The sequence below is a fragment of the Folsomia candida genome, unplaced genomic scaffold, assembly GCF_002217175.1.
Source record: "Folsomia candida strain VU population unplaced genomic scaffold, ASM221717v1 Fcan01_Sc002, whole genome shotgun sequence".
Classification (NCBI taxonomy): domain Eukaryota; kingdom Metazoa; phylum Arthropoda; class Collembola; order Entomobryomorpha; family Isotomidae; genus Folsomia; species Folsomia candida.
Window position 1 is genome coordinate 8,361,150 of NW_019091194.1, and position 22,812 is coordinate 8,383,961.

General features: G+C 36.1%; 8 protein-coding genes across 8 annotated transcripts; 4 read left to right on the forward strand and 4 right to left on the reverse strand.

Annotated features, from left to right (window-relative positions):
• Window positions 1-74: 74 nt before the first annotated feature.
• On the forward strand, window positions 75-2,231 carry LOC110845297 (regulator of microtubule dynamics protein 1). Its single transcript, XM_035847734.1, has 7 exons — window positions 75-675; window positions 748-907; window positions 1,004-1,115; window positions 1,199-1,413; window positions 1,500-1,648; window positions 1,731-1,812; window positions 1,892-2,231. The coding sequence occupies exons 1-7, from the start codon at window positions 260-262 to the stop codon at window positions 1,949-1,951; spliced, it is 1,194 nt and encodes a 397-aa protein (XP_035703627.1). The 5' UTR covers window positions 75-259; the 3' UTR covers window positions 1,952-2,231.
• Window positions 2,232-2,859: 628 nt separating this feature from the next.
• LOC110845298 (lysocardiolipin acyltransferase 1) lies at window positions 2,860-9,115 on the forward strand. Its single transcript, XM_022091695.2, has 11 exons — window positions 2,860-5,765; window positions 5,875-6,312; window positions 6,559-6,647; window positions 6,738-6,766; window positions 6,858-6,955; window positions 7,016-7,099; window positions 7,191-7,253; window positions 7,346-7,418; window positions 7,487-7,611; window positions 7,774-7,799; window positions 7,953-9,115. Exons 2-11 carry the CDS (start codon window positions 6,266-6,268, stop codon window positions 8,492-8,494), a joined length of 1,176 nt encoding a protein of 391 aa, XP_021947387.1. The 5' UTR covers window positions 2,860-5,765; window positions 5,875-6,265; the 3' UTR covers window positions 8,495-9,115.
• Window positions 9,116-9,118: 3 nt separating this feature from the next.
• Window positions 9,119-11,580, reverse strand: LOC110845294 (tRNA pseudouridine synthase Pus10). Its single transcript, XM_022091691.2, has 9 exons — window positions 11,295-11,580; window positions 11,053-11,220; window positions 10,678-10,985; window positions 10,420-10,601; window positions 10,183-10,357; window positions 9,912-10,058; window positions 9,646-9,831; window positions 9,371-9,560; window positions 9,119-9,290 (listed from the first exon to the last, which is right to left on the reverse strand). The coding sequence occupies exons 1-9, from the start codon at window positions 11,439-11,441 to the stop codon at window positions 9,252-9,254; spliced, it is 1,542 nt and encodes a 513-aa protein (XP_021947383.1). The 5' UTR covers window positions 11,442-11,580; the 3' UTR covers window positions 9,119-9,251.
• A 40-nt stretch (window positions 11,581-11,620) lies between these two features.
• LOC110845303 (nuclear nucleic acid-binding protein C1D) lies at window positions 11,621-12,513 on the forward strand. The gene is made up of 3 exons (XM_022091701.2): window positions 11,621-11,820; window positions 11,895-11,961; window positions 12,084-12,513. Exons 1-3 carry the CDS (start codon window positions 11,701-11,703, stop codon window positions 12,371-12,373), a joined length of 477 nt encoding a protein of 158 aa, XP_021947393.1. The 5' UTR covers window positions 11,621-11,700; the 3' UTR covers window positions 12,374-12,513.
• LOC110845295 lies at window positions 12,425-14,543 on the reverse strand. Its single transcript, XM_022091692.2, has 6 exons — window positions 14,326-14,543; window positions 13,841-14,237; window positions 13,580-13,750; window positions 13,234-13,469; window positions 12,877-13,147; window positions 12,425-12,790 (listed from the first exon to the last, which is right to left on the reverse strand). Exons 1-6 carry the CDS (start codon window positions 14,516-14,518, stop codon window positions 12,598-12,600), a joined length of 1,461 nt encoding a protein of 486 aa, XP_021947384.1. The 5' UTR covers window positions 14,519-14,543; the 3' UTR covers window positions 12,425-12,597.
• Window positions 14,544-14,681: 138 nt separating this feature from the next.
• LOC110845300 (dehydrogenase/reductase SDR family member 11-like) lies at window positions 14,682-16,684 on the reverse strand. Its single transcript, XM_035847736.1, has 7 exons — window positions 16,404-16,684; window positions 16,302-16,337; window positions 16,046-16,220; window positions 15,428-15,557; window positions 15,211-15,331; window positions 14,980-15,138; window positions 14,682-14,903 (listed from the first exon to the last, which is right to left on the reverse strand). Exons 1-7 carry the CDS (start codon window positions 16,515-16,517, stop codon window positions 14,862-14,864), a joined length of 777 nt encoding a protein of 258 aa, XP_035703629.1. The 5' UTR covers window positions 16,518-16,684; the 3' UTR covers window positions 14,682-14,861.
• A 195-nt stretch (window positions 16,685-16,879) lies between these two features.
• LOC110844236 (coiled-coil domain-containing protein 47) lies at window positions 16,880-22,141 on the reverse strand. Its single transcript, XM_022090389.2, has 11 exons — window positions 21,950-22,141; window positions 21,544-21,813; window positions 21,332-21,459; window positions 20,861-21,262; window positions 20,634-20,787; window positions 20,534-20,566; window positions 20,407-20,462; window positions 20,254-20,337; window positions 18,066-18,091; window positions 17,820-17,997; window positions 16,880-17,724 (listed from the first exon to the last, which is right to left on the reverse strand). The coding sequence occupies exons 2-11, from the start codon at window positions 21,773-21,775 to the stop codon at window positions 17,485-17,487; spliced, it is 1,533 nt and encodes a 510-aa protein (XP_021946081.1). The 5' UTR covers window positions 21,776-21,813; window positions 21,950-22,141; the 3' UTR covers window positions 16,880-17,484.
• Window positions 18,074-20,241, forward strand: LOC118434381. Its single transcript, XM_035847733.1, has 4 exons — window positions 18,074-18,380; window positions 18,436-18,958; window positions 19,028-19,323; window positions 19,395-20,241. Exons 1-4 carry the CDS (start codon window positions 18,291-18,293, stop codon window positions 20,172-20,174), a joined length of 1,689 nt encoding a protein of 562 aa, XP_035703626.1. The 5' UTR covers window positions 18,074-18,290; the 3' UTR covers window positions 20,175-20,241.
• Window positions 22,142-22,812: the final 671 nt, after the last annotated feature.

A 22,812-nucleotide genomic window follows, 5' to 3' on the forward strand; every position in this document is an offset into this window, starting at 1 on the left:
TGATATGATCTTTGCCCGGTGGGGAATGGCGAGATTTTGAGATTTTACTGAAAATAAGTTTGATATAAAATTTAGAGTAGTATTTTTGTGTAGGGTGCTTTATCCGATAATCTTTGTCCTACCTGATGTCACACTTGAAGACATGCATTAACAAGACAATCTGCACTTGACGTTGTACTTGCTAGTTTGTGAGACATTGCGGAATCGGGGCTAATTCATTCTTGATGCTTTGTTTGTTTCATATTTTCAGTCGATAATAATGACGATGGTGAATACGGTAGGTGGTAGAAAGTCCACCGGGGTCATTACTGCCACCACACTCGGACTTGGTCTTGTGGGCACGGTTTACTACTTCCTCAGTCGCAAGTTTGCCAAAATTTTTGCCTTCCAACGCTCCATCCGTGTTGAACTCGAAGATCTTCGGGAAGAGATTCGTCAATTGAAATCTGCACAAAATTCCAATCCGGTGGTGAAAGCGCAAATAGCAACGACAACGGCGACAAAAGTGCTAAAGAGTTCGTTGAAAAAAAATGTAAAGTTTGCGGGTGGATATGACACTGCGGACGATGAGGAGTATGTGACAGCTTCATCTTCAGAAGTTTCATCCTCTGAGGATGATCCGGGTCAATTTGAAGATTTGTCAAGTTTGGCGAGACGTGTTCCAGGCTCAGAAAAGTACGTAATGTTCTTTTTAAAGAAAATCTTTATGTTTGCAATATTTTAAGTTTTATTTGGACCATTTTTCAGTCTTTTTAATGGAAATGGTGCATCAAAATCCCTCAATGAAAAACACAAAGTTCTGGCTGGCGAGGACGATGAATTTTTCGCAAGAGTGGACGCACTTTTTGAGGGTGACACAAATAGTCAAAATGAAGCTTACGAGTGTCTTAAAGGTTATGAACCAAAGGTATAAAAAACATGGACCTAGATACTAGATATGTATGTATGTAAAGTACTTTCCCAGGTTGTTTTGGTACATACTGTATTCCCAATATGTATTTAGATGTCACAATCATCAGAGTTCTGGTGGCGACGGGCGAAAGCCACACACTTTAACGCCATCACCGCTGGGAATAATGGTGACCGTGAGTTAAAGAAGGAGTATGCATTTGATGGTATATCTACATGTTGAGATATTTAAATACTAGTGATAATTATCCACATGTGTCTAAGTGTGCACTTCTAAATTTATTCACAGCCTTTGTATGTGCCGAAAAAGCTCTTGCTCTAAATCCTAATTCCGCAAATGTTCACAAGTGGTACGCTATAACGTTGGGCTCCATAGGAGAGTTTATTAGCATTAATGAAAAAATTCAAAATGGATACAAATTTAAAGAGCATATCGACAAAGCAATTTTAATTAGTCCCACTGATTCTACTCTACATTATTTATTGGGTCGATTTTGCTATGAGGTACATATATCAACTTATTTCTTCATAGTTTCACTAAATAATTTTGCTTATCTTTATGATATTACAATTAATAAATCTGATGCTAGATATCCCATCTTTCTTGGATTGAGAGGCAAGTTGCATCTACCTTATTTTCCACTCCTCCATCGTCCTCTTACGAAGAAGCTTTAGAGCATTTTAAATCTGCGGAAGATATTGGAAACCCATTCAAGGACAATCGGTTATTCATGGCAAAGTGACCATTCACATTCAAATAAATTTTAAATATATTTAATACTTGTTATTCTTATGATCGTTCAATATTGTCTTATTAATAGATGCTACATTGGGATGAGTGACTACATTAATGCAGGACGTTACTTAAATCTGGCCTCAAATCTACCTGTCCTTACGCCCACGGTTAGTAAACACAAGGGTCTAAATAACTTACTTATTTGTAAATGCATGCACATTGTTATATCCTTCTCATAAATTCCAGGATAAAGCAGCACAAGACGAAATAAAGTCCTTACTGCAAAAATACAAACGTTATATTTAGTTAGTGATGATAAGTTCAGATGTCAGATGACCAAGACATGAATGTGGCTCAAAACCTGTGTTATAAAAGTCAAGGAAGTTAAGCGGATAGTCTCTATATTTACAGATCTTTGTTCTGCGTTGAGCTTGTCGGAAAAGGTATATTAATACATGCACTAATATTTTATTGAGAAAGACTTCATGTATTCTAAGACATAATTTTTAATTTTAAGCCTGACAAGCAAATATTTTACATTTCGGATTATAAATACGTTGAATAAATTTTATAAATACATTTCCAATTTTCCGTCATAATAAAATTGTGTATACATTTTTAAAGAATCGAGACAAACATCTACTTATAAGAGTGCATCTCGTGTTCCAATATTTAGACTTGTGTGTCAACATTTGCCACTTTGTGATATTGCATATGTCAACAATTAAATATGTGACGCATTAGTAGTTCAGCTAAAACCAACTCTGGGATATGCAATCGTACGATGGTCATCATATCAGGAGATCGATAAACCTCGTCTGTACTGTTGTGAGATCTCCTCGAGATGAGGATGAGAAGTGCATAAGAGGAGGGACGAACATTTACGAGAATTGGAGACCCCTTGGCTGGATGAATTCGGTGGTGGTGAGAGAGATGAACGGGAAATCAGTGTACCTTTTGTTCATTCTCCGGACAATCTCCGCTCAGCAACAACCCGACCGATTACCCGAATACCCGGGTGCCTTCCTTTTTATCCATGAAGGCTGTTACTCCACTATTGCCACCAACAACTACTTGTAAATCAATTTCAGTATGTGTAACAACCTTGCGGTATGACGAGTATAAAGATAAACCCAAGTTCTGCACTTGCTAACTGAATTTACAGGTAAGCTCCTTGAAAGCGTATTCCAATATAAGGTTCGTGGTTGCATTTTGTAAGTATTTACATATATTGTAAACTTTGTGTGTTGCATGTGGCACATATAGTTTCATACAGCATAAATATGTAATGGACTGAAAAGAAGGCGATGGAGTTTAATATTTAATTAATATGAACTGCCAGAGCTATAGCGGGGTCCAAAGTTTAGTTTAGACCTTTGTAATATTTATCAACATGGTCAATATCGCATTGAAAGGAACGCAGCCTTGTAATTATTTTTGTTCTTCATGCATTCATCATTTATCATGATTGCGGGGTTGACATTAAATTTTTATTTCACATACTTACCTACATACACGGATTGGCTGCATATGTACCTTTGTACATACATAGATACTTGTAAAGCATGTATGTATTTATATACACCCTGGGGACATAAGTATTGGATCTCGAAATCGCGTTCCATTCAATCGCTTATCATGTTATCACCTCTATGTCCGAATCGTATCATATCTCTACATTTAGTTCTCAATTTATAAAATTTAAGAAATGAGAATTGCGAAATTCTTGGAAACGGCTTAAAAAAAGAAAAAGAGACATCTTTGGATTATAATTAGGAAATAATAGATTGACTGGCGTTAATATTCTACAGCATTTTATAGCATTAAATGCAAATCTTCCAAACTTATGTCGCAATAATACCAACCGACTGGAGTCAAGCTTGATGTGCGTAGTTCGTATGGAGTTTGATGTACGGGTCTTCAGGCTTCATTTTTGCGTGGATTTGTTCATGAAGAAATATGTATGCTTCGGGACAATCTTTGATTAGTGTGAAACAAAACTATGTACACAGATTTGTGCATTCTTAGCACGTCTTCTAATTTCAGGCATGTAGATCATATTTGACGAGTGGAATTTGCTTTCATTGTCCTAAAACGATGTCAGTTTGGACATTTTTTCAGATATCTATAAACGTGTTTGATAGGAATTACTAGCGTAAACTAAAAATTGTTACCATCTGTTAGCACACCAGGTGCGTCAATCAATATTTAGTACTAGTGAACAAAATTCCATGCATTATCTACACTGACATTGACATTATTAATGACATAATGTGCAGTGCAAATTCATTAGTAGTAATCATTCATATGGACTTGCCTTAAATGTAGACGATATCAGTATCTTTCGATTTTTCCAGTTTTTTTTAGATCATCTATTTTTTTATCGGATTATTAATATGTAAGATTGACCAGAACAACCATCAATTGTTTATCAAAAGTAAGGTGCCTCCGAACTTGTGCTGGATGGACTAAAACTAACTAGACTACCAAAGTTTTGGGCCAATACTTTTGTCCTCCAAGCACTTTGAAACACTATGTTTATACTATCAAAATAATACCACAAACATATTATTGAAGCGAATAATAAATTGCGAACTAAATGTAACTACTACATATGGAGCGATTCTGTTACCTTGCATAGACGTGACAACCGGTTGAAATTTCGAGATTAATACTTTTATCCTCATGGTGTACGTAAATGTAATCAGTCATTCCATCATTTTATGGTATTTTTTAATTTTTTCCAATTACTTGCAACCCGTGGCTGGTAATTATTATGAAATACAGGTTGGATTCAAGATTATTCCTATAGACTCTATAGCGTATTTCCGCGGAGTGAATTGTATTACTGTCACAATGACATTATCATTACTTACTTATATACAATTCAGACAATTCGGAATTTCGGAACACATTAAGAGCCTTGGGTTGGGTTAAATCGTTTAGGTTGTTATACATTGCATTATGGTCACTATATTTATTTTTGCATATGAATAAATTGCATGATGCGATGAATAATGTGTTTAATTACTTATTGGGTTCGATTGCATAAATAAATAAGTGATTATGGGTTGGATACACATGCATCATTCTATCATTCTACCTAAGAGAATTAGAGACTTCCAAATTTACAGTATCACATCGCATCGAGCAATCCTCGACAACCACTCTGGTTCCATATTATTGTGGTTAAATTTTCATAGATAGATAAATATATCCAGATAGACCAAACATCATAAGTTGAGGAGTACGTGTAGTATACATAACATACATACATATATGTGTTATGTATGGGGCTTGTCAGGATAATATGGGGCATGGCTTATCTCACTAATATCTCACAAAGTTCTAAACTGTGCTTGACGTTTTATTTACTAAACAAAGAAGAAAGTGGTTCAAAGAGAGCCAAATAAAGGTTGCATTCTGCTCATTCGTGTTCTTTGTGATTACATGTAATCAGTGCACTTGTACTCGTGGGTATGTACGTAAAATTGAGAAATTAATGTCTTTGAATAAATACCAACTCAATTTTGTGATTCTGATTTTGCGTGTGCGTTAATTGGTATGCCATTTAAGTTTTTATTCAATAACTGCATCGCGAGGCGACTTAATAGATGCAAAGTACATACATACATACATTCATACATAGCCTGCGGTCATACGTACTTTTTATTTCTTGGGCACCGGTGTTGCAACGAGGCATTTAATTTTACCAGCTTGGTCTATATACCCAAGTAAATAATGTGCCTGTTGATAGCTAACCTGGTGAGGATCATCCTGAGGATGGACTTTTCTCTGAAGCTTTTTTAACAATAGGAAAGAATAAAACCCGTCGTCTTTGCAGCACAAGTAATAACGTGTGTGCAATCATACCTCATACTTATAGGTGACAAACTTTATTTTTTGTGGTCAGTAAAATATTTTCAATATTTTAATACGACATAGTGAAATGCAGCGATCATTGTATAAAACTAGGAATTTAATTAATGTAAGCCAATAAAGGGAATTAATGCAATCAGTCAGGGCCGCTTATACGAGTTGTGCCTCTACGTATGTACATACATTAAGTATGACATATGTGTACTACGGAGATATTCATTCCATCGTGTTTTAGGGATAGGTATGTAAATCTCTTTTGATACCATAAGCTCCAGCAGACGCGAGTCTTATCTTGTGTCCCATTGAACTAATATTAAATAATTCTATTCGTTCTATATTGATCCAATCAGGTGCCGTTTTGAAGATTTATAGAATGAAAGTGATTGTTCAAAGGATGAAAAGGAGACGTGGATTCCTTTAAGACAACTAAATTGATAACGACGGCTAAAATTCCAACGAATTCTTTGCACTGTTCTTTGTAAAAAGACCTGCTACAGAACATTAAAAACTTGTGGCCAAGCACTCGCCAAACTAACCCATTAATCCATTTAATATATTTATTACTGCACATTTAACGGCTCACGCTCAATTCATGGCTGTGATTCTGTGACTTACAAACATTACAAAATTACGAAAAATGTACTGAAAATGGATCAAAGTATTTGAGGACGAATTATAGTGTCAGACATTACTTCAGTTTTGACATTGTTGTAAAAAAAGTTGCAAACAAAGGAAGATATTATGGGTTATGTAAAAGGAATCTCATTTGTCCTCCTCTGGTATATTGGGTATGGTTGACTCATTTAACAATCAACAATGCATATTATATTATTGAATTATTCACCTAAGGGGACGTTCGTAAACTTCGTAACGCAAAGGGGGGTGAGTGGGGGGTCAAGGCCCAATGATATCGTGCCTATGTGACACATGTTAAAGGGGGTGGGTGGGTGTCCAGAAAACCAAAAATTTGCGTTATGAAGTTTACGAACGTCCCCTAATTAATCTAATAAATTTTGAACCTTTGCGCATTTCAGGATAATTTGGTCCGTTATTTACATTTATGCCCCCTTCTTAATCATACTTCTCATCAGCCGAAAATGGTTTCGAAAAGCAACCGATATTAGTAAGTATCGCATTATTTCCTTTTTTCTCGTACTGCATAACCTAATCTTCAATCATGCTTATTACGGACAAATTCATTATTTGTTTGCAGTTCTATCCTGTTGGGAAATGTATCCCGCAGTAAGTCTGAAAATCTGTTAATACGATAGTAATTCGTTAACGACCTCGTGGAATTGTAAATAAATATCATATTTGTGAATATTTGTGATAGTCGCTTTTGGAACTAATGATGGGGTGTCGCATCTGCCTCTCTGGCGATGACATTAACCCGGACGAAAGTGCAATCATTATCCTCAACCATCGAAATCGGTATTTATTACTAAAATTATTATTATTTTATGTAAATAATTTTTTTAAATTAATTTTTAGCTTGGACTGGTTCTTTTTATGGGCAGCTCTACTGCATGCCTCCAAACCCCCTGCACATCGTTGCAAATTTGTCCTCAAGTCTGAGTAAGTATCATAACTTGAAAACATAGACAATTTATTCACTGCGACAATCTGTGTAAACTTTGCAAAATGACTTTATTTTAATTTCATCCAGCGTGCGCTGGATCCCTGGAATTGGTTGGGGCCTCCAAATGGCCGGATTTCTCTTTATTCACAGGTAAAATAAAAGCAATTGAATGCAATAAAAATCATGGGACATGACAGGAATGAAAAAGTGCAGGAAAATTTTCTATATTTTCTCTCTTACAGAAATTGGGAAAAGGATCAGGAATTGTTGAAAAGGTCACTGGATTACTTTAAGGATTTGAAGGAGAACTACCAGGTAGGCTTATCGCCATCATGAATTGATAAGAAATTAATTATATGAGGTTGGCTTTCTTTCTTCGGCAGATTCTTATATTTCCTGAAGGGACAAACTTGTCTGCATCCACTAAAAAGAAGAGTAACGCATTTGCGGAAAAGGCAGGATTACCCGCTTACGATTATGTACTTCACCCAAGGACTACAGGATTTAGGTAATTATTAGTATCGTTGGGTTTAGTATCGTATTAGAATCGTAAAAATACACTTAAAAAATATAAATATATATAAATTTATACCCTTGAAAATACACTTCAAAAAATACACTTATAAGTTATAAATTCTGTGCACTTATGTATGTATTTTTTTTTTTACAGATTCCTTGTCCAACAAATGCAGAAAAGTAAGCATATATATTTATTTATTCCTCCTCTCATAACATACTTATTCATAAAGACCATGCTAAATACATTATATATTTATATGCGTATTTTTGTATATGTGAACAGTTGTTCTGTGCATTTATGTATGTATTTCCCGTTTAATCTGCATACAGATTCGCAACTAAATGCAGTATATGATCTGACCGTCGCGTACCCGATAACGCTTCCCGTGAATGAAACTGATATACTCAAAGGGAAAATACCAGAGGAGGTTCACTTCAATATTTGCAGACACGGTGTGGAAACGTTGCCCAAGGACGAGGAAGGGATAAAAACTTGGTGTGAACAACGTTGGGCTGAAAAAGAAGCGTCGCTGAAGAAATTTTATTCCATAAAGCCAGACGATCGAAGGTTGTCCTCCAGAGTCCGGTACGATCGACCTTGGAATGCAATGTACCTTGCTTTAGTTTCTTGGACAGCGGTGACCGTGTTCACGCTGTATCTCACTTTCTGCACAACGTGGGGTTTTTACTACACTTGTTTTTCCATTCTGGGCTTTGTCCTGGTCTCCTACTTTACCTATGGGATTCAAAACTTTGAAATTGACCTCTTTCGCAAATATGACTGTCCACCTGAGTCAGTTTCAATGGGAAAAGAACAAAATGGTTATCAAATCAGGGAAAATGGGAATAAAAAAGAAAATTTGTTTGTTTGAAAATTATTTGTAAAAACAGGAATAGAATTGACTCAACCTACTTATTGAACAGTGAACACGAAGAAAAATAGCCAGACTCTCAACCTCAGAGTACTCATCTTGGCCACTTAAATATGAGTAGACGTTATAATATATGTGATAAATTTCCTGAACTACAGAAATTCATGTACCTGTTGAATTCAACTTTTACAACAAGAAAGTTCACTCATTATAAAGTGTCAAATCTGATAAGCTTGCATGCTTGAGGTAATATAAGCATATATTTGATGACATTGCTCATCCTATATTTATTTTCCTACCCAAGTATATATTTAGTTTATATATGACATTCCTCAATTACTTGGCTAATTTTATAATATGTACAACTTTAAATTCTTTAAAGCCTTGTTCGAGCTATTAGTTTCCCTACTAATTTGGATATATAAAGTTAAAGTTTTAACGCTTATAAACCTGAACTATCAGTATTCATGAGATTGTTCACGATTAATTAATGTTGTTGTTGTTGTGATAAATAGTCATGTAGTAAATTGACTCTTTACGAATTCGACTTCATAATGTATACTCACTCAGATAATAAATGCTTGTTTCGAATAACTCAAATAAAGGTAACAGGAGCAACTCATATGTACTTCAAGCATTGTAATTCTCATCGGTCGGATAGCATCGCTGTCTTACACAAATTGTTTAATATTAACTGTTATAAAAGCACAAAAATAAAGTAAAATTCTAAGAATATAATAATCAAATCCGGATTTGCTCAGTCCTTTATTTCAGGGGGCCAGTCAAGCTCCACTTCCTAAAAAAAGAAATTGAATTTATTGTATTTGAAAGTTTAGTTTAACTGTATTTAGTACTATATTATGTGGTGTTGCTTACTGTAACATCTAATGCCATAATTTCTGTAGGAAATCCAAGTAAATCAGAAATGCTAGGATCTGTGCGTCCGAAATCTCCATGCACAAATTCCTTAACATAAGTCCCGGCCTCCGTTTTGACATGTAGAATGAACATGTCTTTGGACTGGTTAGATGCTGGTTCAGCCCTTAGTTCCAAAATACTTCTGGGACTTTAAATAAAGTGAACGAACGAGTTTTATAATTTTATAATTCATCATAGCCAAAAGGTTCGCCATTTTATCATAATTAAATTACCGAGTAATAAGTGATCTTCTATGAAGAACCCTCAGCGGTGTAATTTGCTGGAGAACTATTGGTGTTTTAGTTTCGTTTAGTGTTTGCAACATCTCGGCTGTAATTTCCCGACCATCTGATTTGCATAAAGCAGTGTACAACTTATTTTTTGTTAGTTCGCCATCTCGAAGATAGGTAACTGCCTTTCTGTCATGATGGGAATATACATTAAAATGTTTAGTTTACCTTAATGGCAAATATGATCATTATTAACTTAACTGACATACTTGTCAACAATTTGCAAATCTCGAACCGAGATTAGTGATGTGCTTTCATTAATGGTTTTCTGCAGTAATTTAATTCGATTTGGGGTAAAAATAGTCTTTTTGGGGTTTATTAGTTCCACTACAAAAGGTCGGCCTTTCCCGAGCATCCTGTTTACAATTAATTGAAATAATTTGTTAATCACATTCATTATATTTCCGATGTAGACTTATTTTAATAATTGAGATATTCGTACTACTACTTTGTACTACTTGTAATTATTTGTTAATTTACCTAACATCACTGTCTTCCCTGCCGGAAGCAGAAAAACGTAAAGTATCACAGTTGAAAATGGGCGTAACGTGTTCCGTAATGTATTCTTGTACTGAACCTTCCCCACGAACTCGTTTCCCTTCCAAATCCAACCACGGTGACTGACTAACATCCCTCGAGTACTTACAGTATCGACCTAGAAATATTCATTATATGAATATGTACTGCTATAAATACACACATCTTGTGCAACCAAACCTGCAATAAACAATGCCATGTGAGAACAGGCGAGTTTGTCCAAAACGAGCTGATTAGTTGGAATTGGTGGAGGACATTTGAAGTGCGTATGAAAAGTTTCTATATTCATTGAATGAAACATTTGCTCCACTGCCCCCCGGGTGAGTTCGGCCCTCTTGTTTCTCTGTCTTAACAATTTAAACCTGAAAGTAAGCAATGAGTTGGAATATTTAGTTGGCTATTACTCAAATAAAATAGTTTGATATCATTAATAATTACATCGGAAGACATTCAGGATCTTCATCCTTGTACTGCAAAAACATATTAATCACGAGATCTCCATTGGTCATCCATTCCGATTTCGAATCCACTTTCTGTTTCAGATCCATTGTAGAAATCCATTTCCACACCGTCTTCATTGAAATTCCTTCCGGTTTCATGTATTGCAAAGATTTATAAACTTGTGGAAATTTGTCAATTAAATGAAACCAGATGGACTGGGCCCGTATCTGCAAACTGATTGGCAAAGTCAGCACTGGTGCATATGAAGAAGATTCAATTCCTGCCTTTTTAATGTCATCAGCAATCTGAAAAAATAGTACACATGTTGACTAGCGGAACAAATGAAATTTAGACTTATTAGCTTTATCTTACATGATCTAAAAATGATTCCTCGACGCATGACTGTAATAATCCAAGACATGCCGCACAAGGGTTACATTTCAACAGTTTTGCTGGAGGCAAGCCAGTCCCTTCTTCGTTGTCAATGTCAACGTCTGCAACATCATCGTCATCCTCCTTTTTGGAAAGACCTCCAAGTATCTAATATGGATGAATATTCGCATCGGTAAGGTGGGTTTTATCAACAAAAACAAATAGGAAAAAAGTTGGCTTACCGTTTTTATGGACGCGGTATTCCTGTATACGACGGGGTCCTTGACGCCGAGGTATCTGAGCGTGCATTTGTCGCATACGCCGAGGTTTAGCAACTCTGATACGATCTCCTTCTTGAGACCCTCCGTCTCTATTACCATCTCAATCATATTTCGTCTCGAACAGTCTTGCTATAACTATATTTCCACTCTAATATTTATTTAATGGACTTTACAACATATTATTTATTATTCACAAAGCAATAAACTAAAACTCCTCCAAAAAAATCATCGCATGTGGCATGCATGTTGTTAGAGTATTTGAGACGAGGAGTCCCGCAAAACATTTTTCTCGTCTCATTCCAAAGTGCGATTGCACGTTCGTGCAAGTGCAGTTTAATTTTAATAATTCCGTTTAGTCACAGGAACAATGAGTGAATTAACTCCCGAAGTGAAAGGTCAAATCGCCACGATGGAGGCAACACTTGCAGAGGCTGAAAAGTTTTTTAAGCCTTTAGAGCAGGTGGAATATGAAGGTGTCACGGGTGATGTAGGGTCTACAATACTTACAATTTTGCAAGGAAATTAAATTTGTAAATTAATTTACTTTTATTTGTTGAATAGTTGGAATCCGAAGATCGGGCAAGATATGATCTCACAGTTTTGTACGCTGTAAATTCATTATTTTGGAGTAAGCCATTTATTTTTTGTAGTTCACTACTTCATAAACAATATTCATACATGCATTCATTTAATTACTAATTAGTGTAAAAACTAAAAAACGTGGGTTGATTTTGCATGATTTTTTCCTAGTGTTGAAACGGAGTTGTGGGGAGGATCCTCAGAATCATGGGGTCAAGGGGGAGATGGATAGAATAAAGGAACGAATGTTACGTCTGAAAGAGATTCAGGACAAGGTCAATATGCCAAGGGTCAACAAAGGGGCTGCGGAACGAATCGTCAGACACGAGCTGAACCTTCATAAAAACGTCAAAAAGCGATTAAAACCTCCACGAGAGGAAAATTGGGAGAACGAAAAGAAAGAGGCAGCGGCCGAACAAACCGGAAATATTACTGATCGTGAGCTACGAACGCGGCTGTAAATATGTACATATATGGGTGGATAATATGTTAATTAGTTTTTTACATAAATATACTGTATAATACAAAGAATTTATTGTCATTTGTAATTATTACAAGATTGGAAAATAAAATTTCCCACGGGGAAATGTGTTTTTTTTTACATCACGAAGTACAATTCATTATGCTTATATGAACATTAGAATCAGAACATATTGTATTTTTTTTAAACAAACCTATTCATTTTTTACATCACAGAGTTATCATCATATGAGCCAAGAATTCGCTGAATCTCACTGGCATTCGTATCGCTGAGTAATCCAGACTCTCCTTCGGTAATGTTCAAATCCAATCCACGCATAGATTCACGATAAGCAAGTGATGCATTATCGTTGGTGGAAATTCCTTTAATTTCTTCTCGAATAGTAGATTTGACTTCGCTGCAGGATTATAAAAATGAATAAATTATAGAAACATTTAATTTCATGCTGCATGAAAACAATGCATAGAGAGAGAAGTAACGTACTGGATAACATTACGAATTTTTTCCAACTGATTCATCTCTACCCCTTTCTTTACTGATGAGTCGTTCTTAATTGATTCCAAGTATTGCTTCAGGTCCTGATTTTCGGTTACTGCACTGACAAGTTTTTCTTGGAGTTGTTGCTGCTCCTCTTGAGCACCAATTAGTTTATGGTTCTCCATTTTGAGCAATTCAGCCAACTGGTACAATTCTTTAATGGTCATTATAGATTCTTGTTGTTCCTGTTTGGATTTCTGCATTTCTGCCAAAAGGCCTGCAATGAACAAGTTCAACATAGATTACACAACTCAATTAAAACACAGCAATTCGCCTAAAAATATCGAGAGAGCAATTTTTCACCTGCAGCTTGCTTCCGTAAAATTTCGTTCTCTATTTGTAATTGTAAATCCTTTTCCAAATCTGCTTCCGAATTATCTACTGATGTAGAGGTTGCAACTTCCCTTAAGGGAGTAAACTTCCTTGAGTTGTCAGATTTAGTTGCAACCGCCCCTGAAGATTTAGATGATAGCAAACTCGAATTGAGGTTGGTTGTGCTGGTCATGGTGTTTCTGGTTTCCTTCCGAAAGGCCGTTATTCTATAAAAATTACGTGAAATATTGGACAAATGTATTACTACATACATATGTACAACCGAGCGTTACTTTGTAGATACTAAAGCGAAATCAAGTAATTTCAATGCACTCACTTCATCTCTGACTGAGTTGATCTGGCATCCCTTGTTTTATTGGTTGGAACACCAACCCTTTTAATAATTGATGTCGAAATGCCTCCAGCATCTCCAGCAGACGAGGGTGACTTCCTACGCGTGTCTAGCTTGACAAGCTCAATTTCTTGCTTGAGACGTTCAATTTCATATCTGACAAAAATATTACAATTAAATTAACACTATCCGAAAATAAAAGCAAATTCAAATTTAGCGATATAGGCATATATTGTGTAGGCCAACCTCAAATAATCATTTTGTGATTCATAATTGAGCTTCTTTCGTTGACCATCAGCTTCATCATCCCCTTCACCCCCACCATGATTTCGTGGAGAAGGCTTGGTACAACTGGACTTTGCTCGTTCACGTTCTCCTCGTGTCTTCAAAATTTTTTTCGGTTCAAGGTCACGAGTCGTTTTCGTTGAAGACGGTCTACTCCGAACGTGAGTATGGGTTTCCAAGTACAGTTCAGATGAGATTGGGATTTTGTGACAGAGTGACTTTGGATGTTCTCCACCCTCTTCTTTGCATGTAATTTTTTCACTCTGAACATCCTTCTTGCCCACGCCTTTCCACTCCTTCCCCACGATTTCCTTCTCATGAACAGACTTTTTTCTGGAAAGGAGGTCACCCCAAGAACCTAGCATATATAATAAAGTCAACAAAATATAGATATAGATATGTGTGATAAATAAGAATTGAAATAAATTGTAATTTCCTTTTCCAACCTTTCGGGAACACTTCTGATGGTTTGATGGTTCTCCCTTGTTCTTCTTGCTGGTGGTCCTTATGTTTCGAGGGGTGTCGTTGTTTCTTTACCTTTATGGTAACTTCCACCGTCGCCTTTTTGCTAGAGTAAAGATGATTGGACGATTCCACCATGTCCACCCCCACACATTTGCTTTCCTTCTTCTGAGCCATACCCTGAACTCTAAGTAGTAACGAATTAACTTAATTTAATCAAAAAATTTAGAGACGCGGATCATCAGTAATTTAAAGAAAACAAAATAAAATCCGCTGTTTTTATTATTGATCAAACATGTTTGACCGATGCAGGAATGAATACAACTGAATATTTGCCCGGTTTCACAACCCTCCATTTCCAAGTGACTGTCTCAATTTCACTTTTCTTGTATTTTTTTTCATGCGATTTTAACAAACCGTTATTAATTAATTAAGTATTAATGAACTAAATTAATTAAGATAAATTAATTAAAGATTGATGTTTTATTTTTATTTCTCAGTTCTGATTGCTGTCGGGAGTTTAAATTTTCTCTCCACAAGGACGCACCAACACATCATGAATCTGAATAGCATAAAATTTTATTATTAGTCGTCATATTAAAATGTGTAGTATGAGACGACGAACGATGGATGCCGACCTGTATATTTGGTGGTGAAGACAAGGAGAAAAGCAAAATATCTGCAATATCTTGAGGTTTGATGACGCTTTCGCACCTCGCAAATACGGACTGTGCCATATCCTTATCCTCAAATGCCCGAGCCAAAAATTCAGTTTCGACGAGACCTGGACTAATGGCCTGTAATTTAATTAAGTTAATAAGACAAGCAAATGAGCCATAGTCCTGACAAATTAAATATCCCATGCTCACTGTTATCCGAATTTTAGAGTTTTCCACCAACTCTCGACGAAATCCTTCGGTTAGAGCTGTCACTGCAAATTTTGTGGCAGCGTAAAAATTCAAAATCCCTGTAAGGCGATGCCCAGACATGCTGTACACAATTTATTTATTTATAGGCAAATTTATTTATTTGTAGGCAAATTTATTTATTTGTAAGGAATATGACGCGGCTGAGAATTAAATTGACCTGTTGAGGTTGAAAATATGACCATCATCGACGCCACGAGTCAGCATGGACTTGACAGCCTTACTGGTGCATAAAACTAGCCCAACAACGTTCACATTCAGCATATCTCGCATTTTATCGCCCGTGATTTCTACAAAATAATTCGTTCTGAGATTATTTTAATAGACATCCGTTAGACTCTAACGTATGCACATGTTTAGCCTGAATGTTATGCAGGGGTTATGTAGATAGTCGTCATGTCCTTCCGACTGTCTGTCTGTTTTCGATAACCTGTTATCGATTTTGGCCAAATTTGGTAGAAATAAGGGGATCTTTTTTTACGATGATTATTTCGAAAATTAGGTGCTAAATAATACAAACAAATTGACGCTAATTCCTTCAATAATTAGCGCAAAGTATTCAAATTATCGAATTAGTGAAATATAATCGGAGCTGACGAAAATATTTACAAATAAATCCTGATTCGGGATACGGCTACGCAAAACTGAACTGAGAGGTTTAAATATTTTAAACATTTAATTGGAATTGTTAGCCTGAAGCGAAATTGCCACACAAATCTCCTTTCTTAAGGACATTGATATTTCTAATGTTATGCGTAGAAATATGTAATTGTGTTACCGAGTAAAGTATCCTTGCAAGAGAATCCAGCATTATTAACCATAACGTCGACACCCCCATGATTTTTGGCAATCCACTCGAACATGTCGTCAATATTTTTGTCATTCGAAACATCACATTTGTACGCTATTAGTCTACCGGACAAACCCTTCTTGCTCAGATCATTGCTCAGCATCTACAGCATAATGAAATGGAATATATATTAGTAAATAATCGTGAAGTATTACGACTGTGAAAAAAAACTTCTCGCAAATACGTCAATTTTGTCTTTGCTTCTAGCACAACCAATCACCTAAAAAATTTAAAACCATTTCAGTACGCAAAATTACGACGTAAAATAAAGTTAAGTAGACATTACGGTCATTCCATGGCTGACGAGACTGGTGCAAATTGCTTCCCCTATCCCAACGCTCGCTCCGGTAACCAATGCCACTCTATTCTTCCAACGGATCATGCCGGACTCAATTGACATTTCGAAAAAAAAATCTGAACAACTCCAGAAAAAAATATACAAGCTTTTAGAATTATTAGTGATATAGAATGGGGCTAATGAATCGTGTCCACTTTGAAAAGGTTTTGGGATGAGATGATTACTCTTACATCAATAGCTGATGGTCTACTGTCCAGACTGGCTGGCTGGTTAAATATCCTTGAAATTTAAACTTTTCTGATTATCCAAACAATATATGCATATAAAATCTTGGATATGTTATTCATTGCATGAAACCTTGTATGTAAACGCAGATACCCATTCATGCTTTTGCAGACTTTTTATCCCATAACTGGTTTGTATTTACTTTGCATGGACAAATCGTGCTTGGGTTCATAACATGCTCATCTTCAACAAGACATACATGTTTATTACGTATTTTCACAAAACCGACTATATATCCTAAAACTTCATATAAACTAAGCTCCGCCAGCACTAGAACGTAAAACCAATTTTTATTTATTAGTTTAATAGAAATATTATCGATATTGGAAGGGAGTTTTCCATTCAAAATTGTTTGTAATTTAGGCCCTTTACAAAATTAGTTCATGGAAGGATACATTTTTTGTCATTGTCTTTGAAAGAGATCAAGTAGATAAATGCCATCAAATTTTTGTCTGCTAAATTGTGACCCTTCTTATTGGCCACAAAAGTATAAATACATAGGTGGTTATTAGAGTTTGAGTTTAGGTTACATATGTATCTTGTGAAAACTGTTTGTTACTTGATGTGTGTAAATATTAGTATAGGTATAATTTTTATATAATTTTTATCATCCAAACTATATTTTGACAACTGATACTACTTAAATAATTTAATTCTGACTAATTATGCACGCCTTCATTTTTCAAACTTAGTTTGCAAATAAACGAGACAAGACAATGCCAAAGTATTGACACACCCTGCATGCTTTTCTTTAAGATGACCTTCAATGTGTTTGTTCTTGTATTTACATCGCCTTCACTTTCAATTGTTTCATCTTAGGTGTCTTCTTTTTTGCTTCACGTTTTTGTTCCTTCTGTTCCCAGCGACGCTGTTTTTCAGGATCATCCTCCTTTAGAATTTTTTCCTTTTCCTGGCGACGTTTCTCTTCCTTTCGCGCAGCAGCAGCTTCAGCTCGAGCAACATGAGTTAATTTCATGTAAGCTTCTTCAATTTTAGCACGATTCTTATCCGCCTTGGTTTTCCCCTGACAAGATGCAATACGAACACACATTTACTATGTCGCTTAATTTGTGTTTACTGATCTTCAATTATGTATACGTTATTATTTCAAATGTTTACCTCCCGGGACAGACGTAATCGCTTCATTCGATCAATGGTGTAAAAAATGAATTGGAAGAATGGTTTCATGTCTTCGAATACTTGGTCAGCATTATTTCCAGTTGGGGTAGTAAGAAGATTCAGGGTAAAAAATAAAAATCGTCTAGGTTCTGGAGGTTTGAGATCTTTACCACTTTCCCTGTGATACCGAAAATATAAAACTGTCAGCCTTGAATATATTTCTAAATTCCTTTGGATATGGCTTACGGTTCAGTATTTTTCAGTCCGGTAAACTGAAATGGATAAAAAACTTTAGTTCTTACCCATTTCAGATCAAGGTCATTGACCTTGACGAGTAAAATTTTTTCGCTCAGGAGGAGAATTGCTCCTCAGTCAGAGTGAGCAGCAGCGGAAGAACAACAACACTTTCTTCCTCAACATATTACATATTGTTATTTAAAGTTTTCAAAATTAATAGTCAAGGGTTTAAACATGTCTCGCCAAATTAAAATCAACTCTTCTTTGAAAAAATCTGACACTGTGACGAAGGACGAATCTAAGGAGAATTTGGATAAAGTAGAGGTATGTTACTGGTGTTGACAAATACATGTAAATTAAAATGTCATAAATTTTATAGACTAAAATGGAAAGTAAGGAAGAAGTCGCAGGACCATCAAGCAAAGTTTCTCCTTCCGTCCCCAAGAAAAAGTTGCGACTGGTTTGCTACAATGAGAGAAATGAAGTCATCGCCGAGTACGAAAGTCCTTCCACCTCCGTTGCCATTCCGGAACTGAAGTTCACTAATTCTCAAGGAGATGATGTGAAGCTGAAGAAAAGACCCACCCAGAATAACCCACCACTCCCATCACAAATTACATCTCAAGTAACTGCAGTCAGGGAGGCGATAAAAAAGCGAATTGGTTTTGGTGACAAGAGTGGTGAGACGGATGATAAGCTCATGGAGGATCCCAGGTTCAAAGATGCCATGCAAAATCTCAAGCAAAATCCCATAACTTGTACATACAGGGGTTATACACTCACGGTACTTTGGGATGCAAATGAGTCAATGATCGGATATAACGACGGAAACCCTAACCCTAATAATCCAAATGGAAATATTTGGTATAAATGTATTTTAGAGGCTTGTTGGGTGAAAGCAGGTGGGTAAAAGTGTTTTATTTATGGTATTTGGCTAGTTGATGATGATTATGATAATTTGTGAATTGCAGAAACTAGAAAAAGAAAACATTGCAAAACGCACGGTAGTCATCAAACCTTCGTTGTTCGTGATTTAACATCTCCGACCACGACTCTAGGCTTTGTCACTCCCGATTATACTAAGAATGGAGGATTTTCGAATTCTCAATTGCTGACATATTTGCAAGGAAAAACTTGTGTTACTATGCACTCTGCTCTATCCAACCATTTTCAACCCCAAAAAAATGCTGCCAAGATTAAGACAGATTATACATGGAACTTGTCTACCAAGGAAGTCGTGAAAGGAGACGGAAGTGCTCACAAATTGGTAAAATCATATAATAAAGAATTCTCTTAATAAAATGCATTGCGCAACAATAAATGATGATAATGTTACAGGTTGCTCTAAGTCTTATGACCATGATTCACAATTCCGTGTGTGAGAATGAAGATAAGATCCATTTGATCAATGAGATGATCATGTTTACAAAAGGGGTGGATGAGTATGAGACCAACTTCTTCCCTAAATTGATGGCTATTCTAGAAGCAAATGGTTTCAAGTTCCAAGTCACGACGGAGAAGAAATCAACAAAATTCGTTCCTGAGTCCCTTTTGTCCAAAGTTTCCTACAAGAATCTCCCCCATGTATATTTAGCAAAAGACGAAGATGACGGTAGGCTTTATGTGGGTGTGAGGTGGGGAAAGGGAAGTAGATCGAAAGGTGAAGGTTCCTCCTCCCACAAAAATAACAAGAAAACGGCTCTTACCAATTTCCCTGACGAGAAGAAACACCGGATGTATCAACAAAAACATCACAAAATTGATGATGTGAAGATGGTGAAAGCGGCGAAAGACTTTCTCTTTAATGAAGGGGCAGACGAAGAAGAAATTGCTCTCAAAACTGCTCAAAACGTAATATTTGATGAAATGGAGGTTGATGCAAAGAAGAAGGAGGCTCTTGCTCAATTTTGCTGCATTGTTGGCAAAATGCTGGGAGTCAAAGTGGTGAACGGTCATCCCACTAAATTAATCTTCCAGAAGTATCATCATTACGACGACGGATTTTCCCTGTCACTCTTTACACATTTCTTTGGATACATTTTTGGTTGTGGGATAGAAGTAGAGATACCAAAATTAGTAAAGGATGACAATGGAAAGGTTTTGCTGAAGTTGTTTTAATTTAGTGTAATTTACTGTTTTTTATCATCTTAAAGATGAATAATATGTTAAATGTTATAGACAAGTATTAATTCAGTACCTGGTCAGTGATGTGGATACAATCAATTAAGGGTGCAAATTTATTTATCACAGAGACGGTCCGAGAGTCAAAAATTGACGAAGCCTATAAAAATTAATGAATCAAAAAGAATTATGGCATTATTCTTGGCATCGGCACAAGCTAATTTCTTACCACTTCCCCCATTTCAGAGAAAACAACGAATTGAGAAGGCAGTCCGTATTTGTCACCTGAAACAAGTTCATAATACGTCATCACAGTAAAGTATTTTGATAAGATTTATGTTGTCTAAGCTTATTACCAGGTTTCTTATCCGGACAGTAGTTTGCCAAGTCTGAAAATAAGTAATAATAATATTTTCGTACTAATATATACGCTTCGACTTGTGATTCAGAATTTACCGTTGTACTCTTTGATTATTTTAGCACCGGTTTTCTTGGTGGCAACAGCACACACGAAACTATCCATATCTTCCTTGCTCATTTCGACCGAAATCCTTAAAGTGTCCTTTGCTGGTCGGAATATATTTGCCAGAATGGAAACGAGGTCTTGTCGCTATATTCAACACGATTATATATTTTTTAATTCACCGCTTTACATAAAACACGCATAATTAAAAGAGTGATACCTTGAGTAGTTTAAGTTCCAAAAGCATGCCTTCACAACAGACGCGACCAGAACACCACATTTGATAAATTGAATCTGACATTCTTTGAAAGTTCCGAGTCCCTTGATCATCCTCCAATATTGTGGAATCTCCCAGGAGGGTGAAATTTTCTTCAAGGATGTTCCAATTGATGTCAAAGAAAGATTGTGCAATTTTTTGGTTCTTGTAGCGACCCATCACGTAATTGAGCATGTATACGATAATGCCACCCATCATCAAACACTCAGCCCAGTACGCCTGCCATCCTCGTGCCGGCATCGGCACCGACGTTATCGTCAGTTTTGGCGGAGGCATATCTTTCCTTTTCCCGTCCCGTTCATCATCTTCAAAATCATCTTCGTCAATACCTTCAAAATCGTCTTCCTGCAAATCGTTTAGAATTACGAGAGAGTCGAATGTTACTTAAATACTCTATAAAATATAATTACTTACCTCGACTTCGGCTTCATCCTCATCATCAAATTCAGCTTTCTGTTGTGGAGCCTCTTGAGAAGGTTGTCTTTGGCCTGCTTGGTTGAGAGTATCATCGATTTCATCAAAATCATCAGTTTCGACATTTTCTAATAAAATAGGCGTAAAACTATTTATATTACACATTAATCACAGTCAGTCATATTATAACAATTGCATAACAATAAAAATACCTTGTTGCTTCTGTTGTTGTTGTTGCTGCTGCTGGACTGGAGGACTTATTTTCTCTTGGGGCGATGGACTTTGTGATCGTCTCCCTCTAGCCCTAGCCAACTCATCCTCATCAAAATCATCGTCAAATTCTGCAAAGTCGTCGTCATCAACTTCTTTGGCACCTTGACAAGAAATGGTGAGAAATATGCAGACAACAGCAGACGCAAAAAGAAGGATCTGGGTAATATTCATCCTCTTTAGCACGGAAGGAACCGATGCCCTCCCTCAAACTAAATCAGTCAGAATTAAATTTTTTTCAATGAATATAAGCAGTAACAAACACAAACTATGAACTATGAACTAATGCATACTAATCCCAAGCATAAACACACCCATTAAATGTCGTTAACAAAGTATTGCACATACCTCTTACTATTCTTCGAGTATCTCCAGGAGTCAACCTAATAATTGTTGGAATGCACAACTATTACATAAAAATACCTTTTATTATTTTTCGCTGATTAAAGCCATGAAAAATCTCAATTTCTATTCTTCTATTTCTATTCTTGCCGAGACGGCTTTTTGTTTTCCTGATGTGATTCGGCAGAGCAAGACTGGGGTTCGTCACTCCCGCTGCTGTTTTTATGCCAAAATGTTGAGAAATTGTATGAAATTTTCGAAATTTTCGTTAAAATTAAAAACCTTTTATTTTAATCCATTAATTATGCTCTTTGCAAAAAAAAAGTTGGCCAGCTAACACAATTACACTGCATTATTTGAAATTATATCATTCATTTAATCGGGTTAGGGACGAAATGTGGAGAGGACGGAATATCACCTCTGAAATATGGCTGAAAAATATGTGGATGACAGAAATATGGATAGCAATATAATGTGGATGAAAAAAATGTGGAAAATTTGATTCTTTAGATAAATTAAAAATATAGTTTTAACTGGTGCAACAATTTTACATGGAGCTATCATTAGATTTCTAAGAGCTACCGACTTCAAATCGGACCCAAAATTTCCGATCTCCGTCCTAAAATTCGGTGTAAATGGTAGTCTGTAAGTATAGTTTATATAAAAAGTTGCTTCATACTCCACAGCAGATTTTAAATACGAATTATGTAATCTTTATGCGTAATTTTTATACAGAAGACGAGGCTTATTTTTCGGTGTAACACCGAAACTGAGACATTTTGCGACATTTTTGGACAATGTGTGTGGGTTTGGGTCTCAAATTGTAATGAGAACTTCCAATGTTCTAGAACAGACATGAAACAGTATAA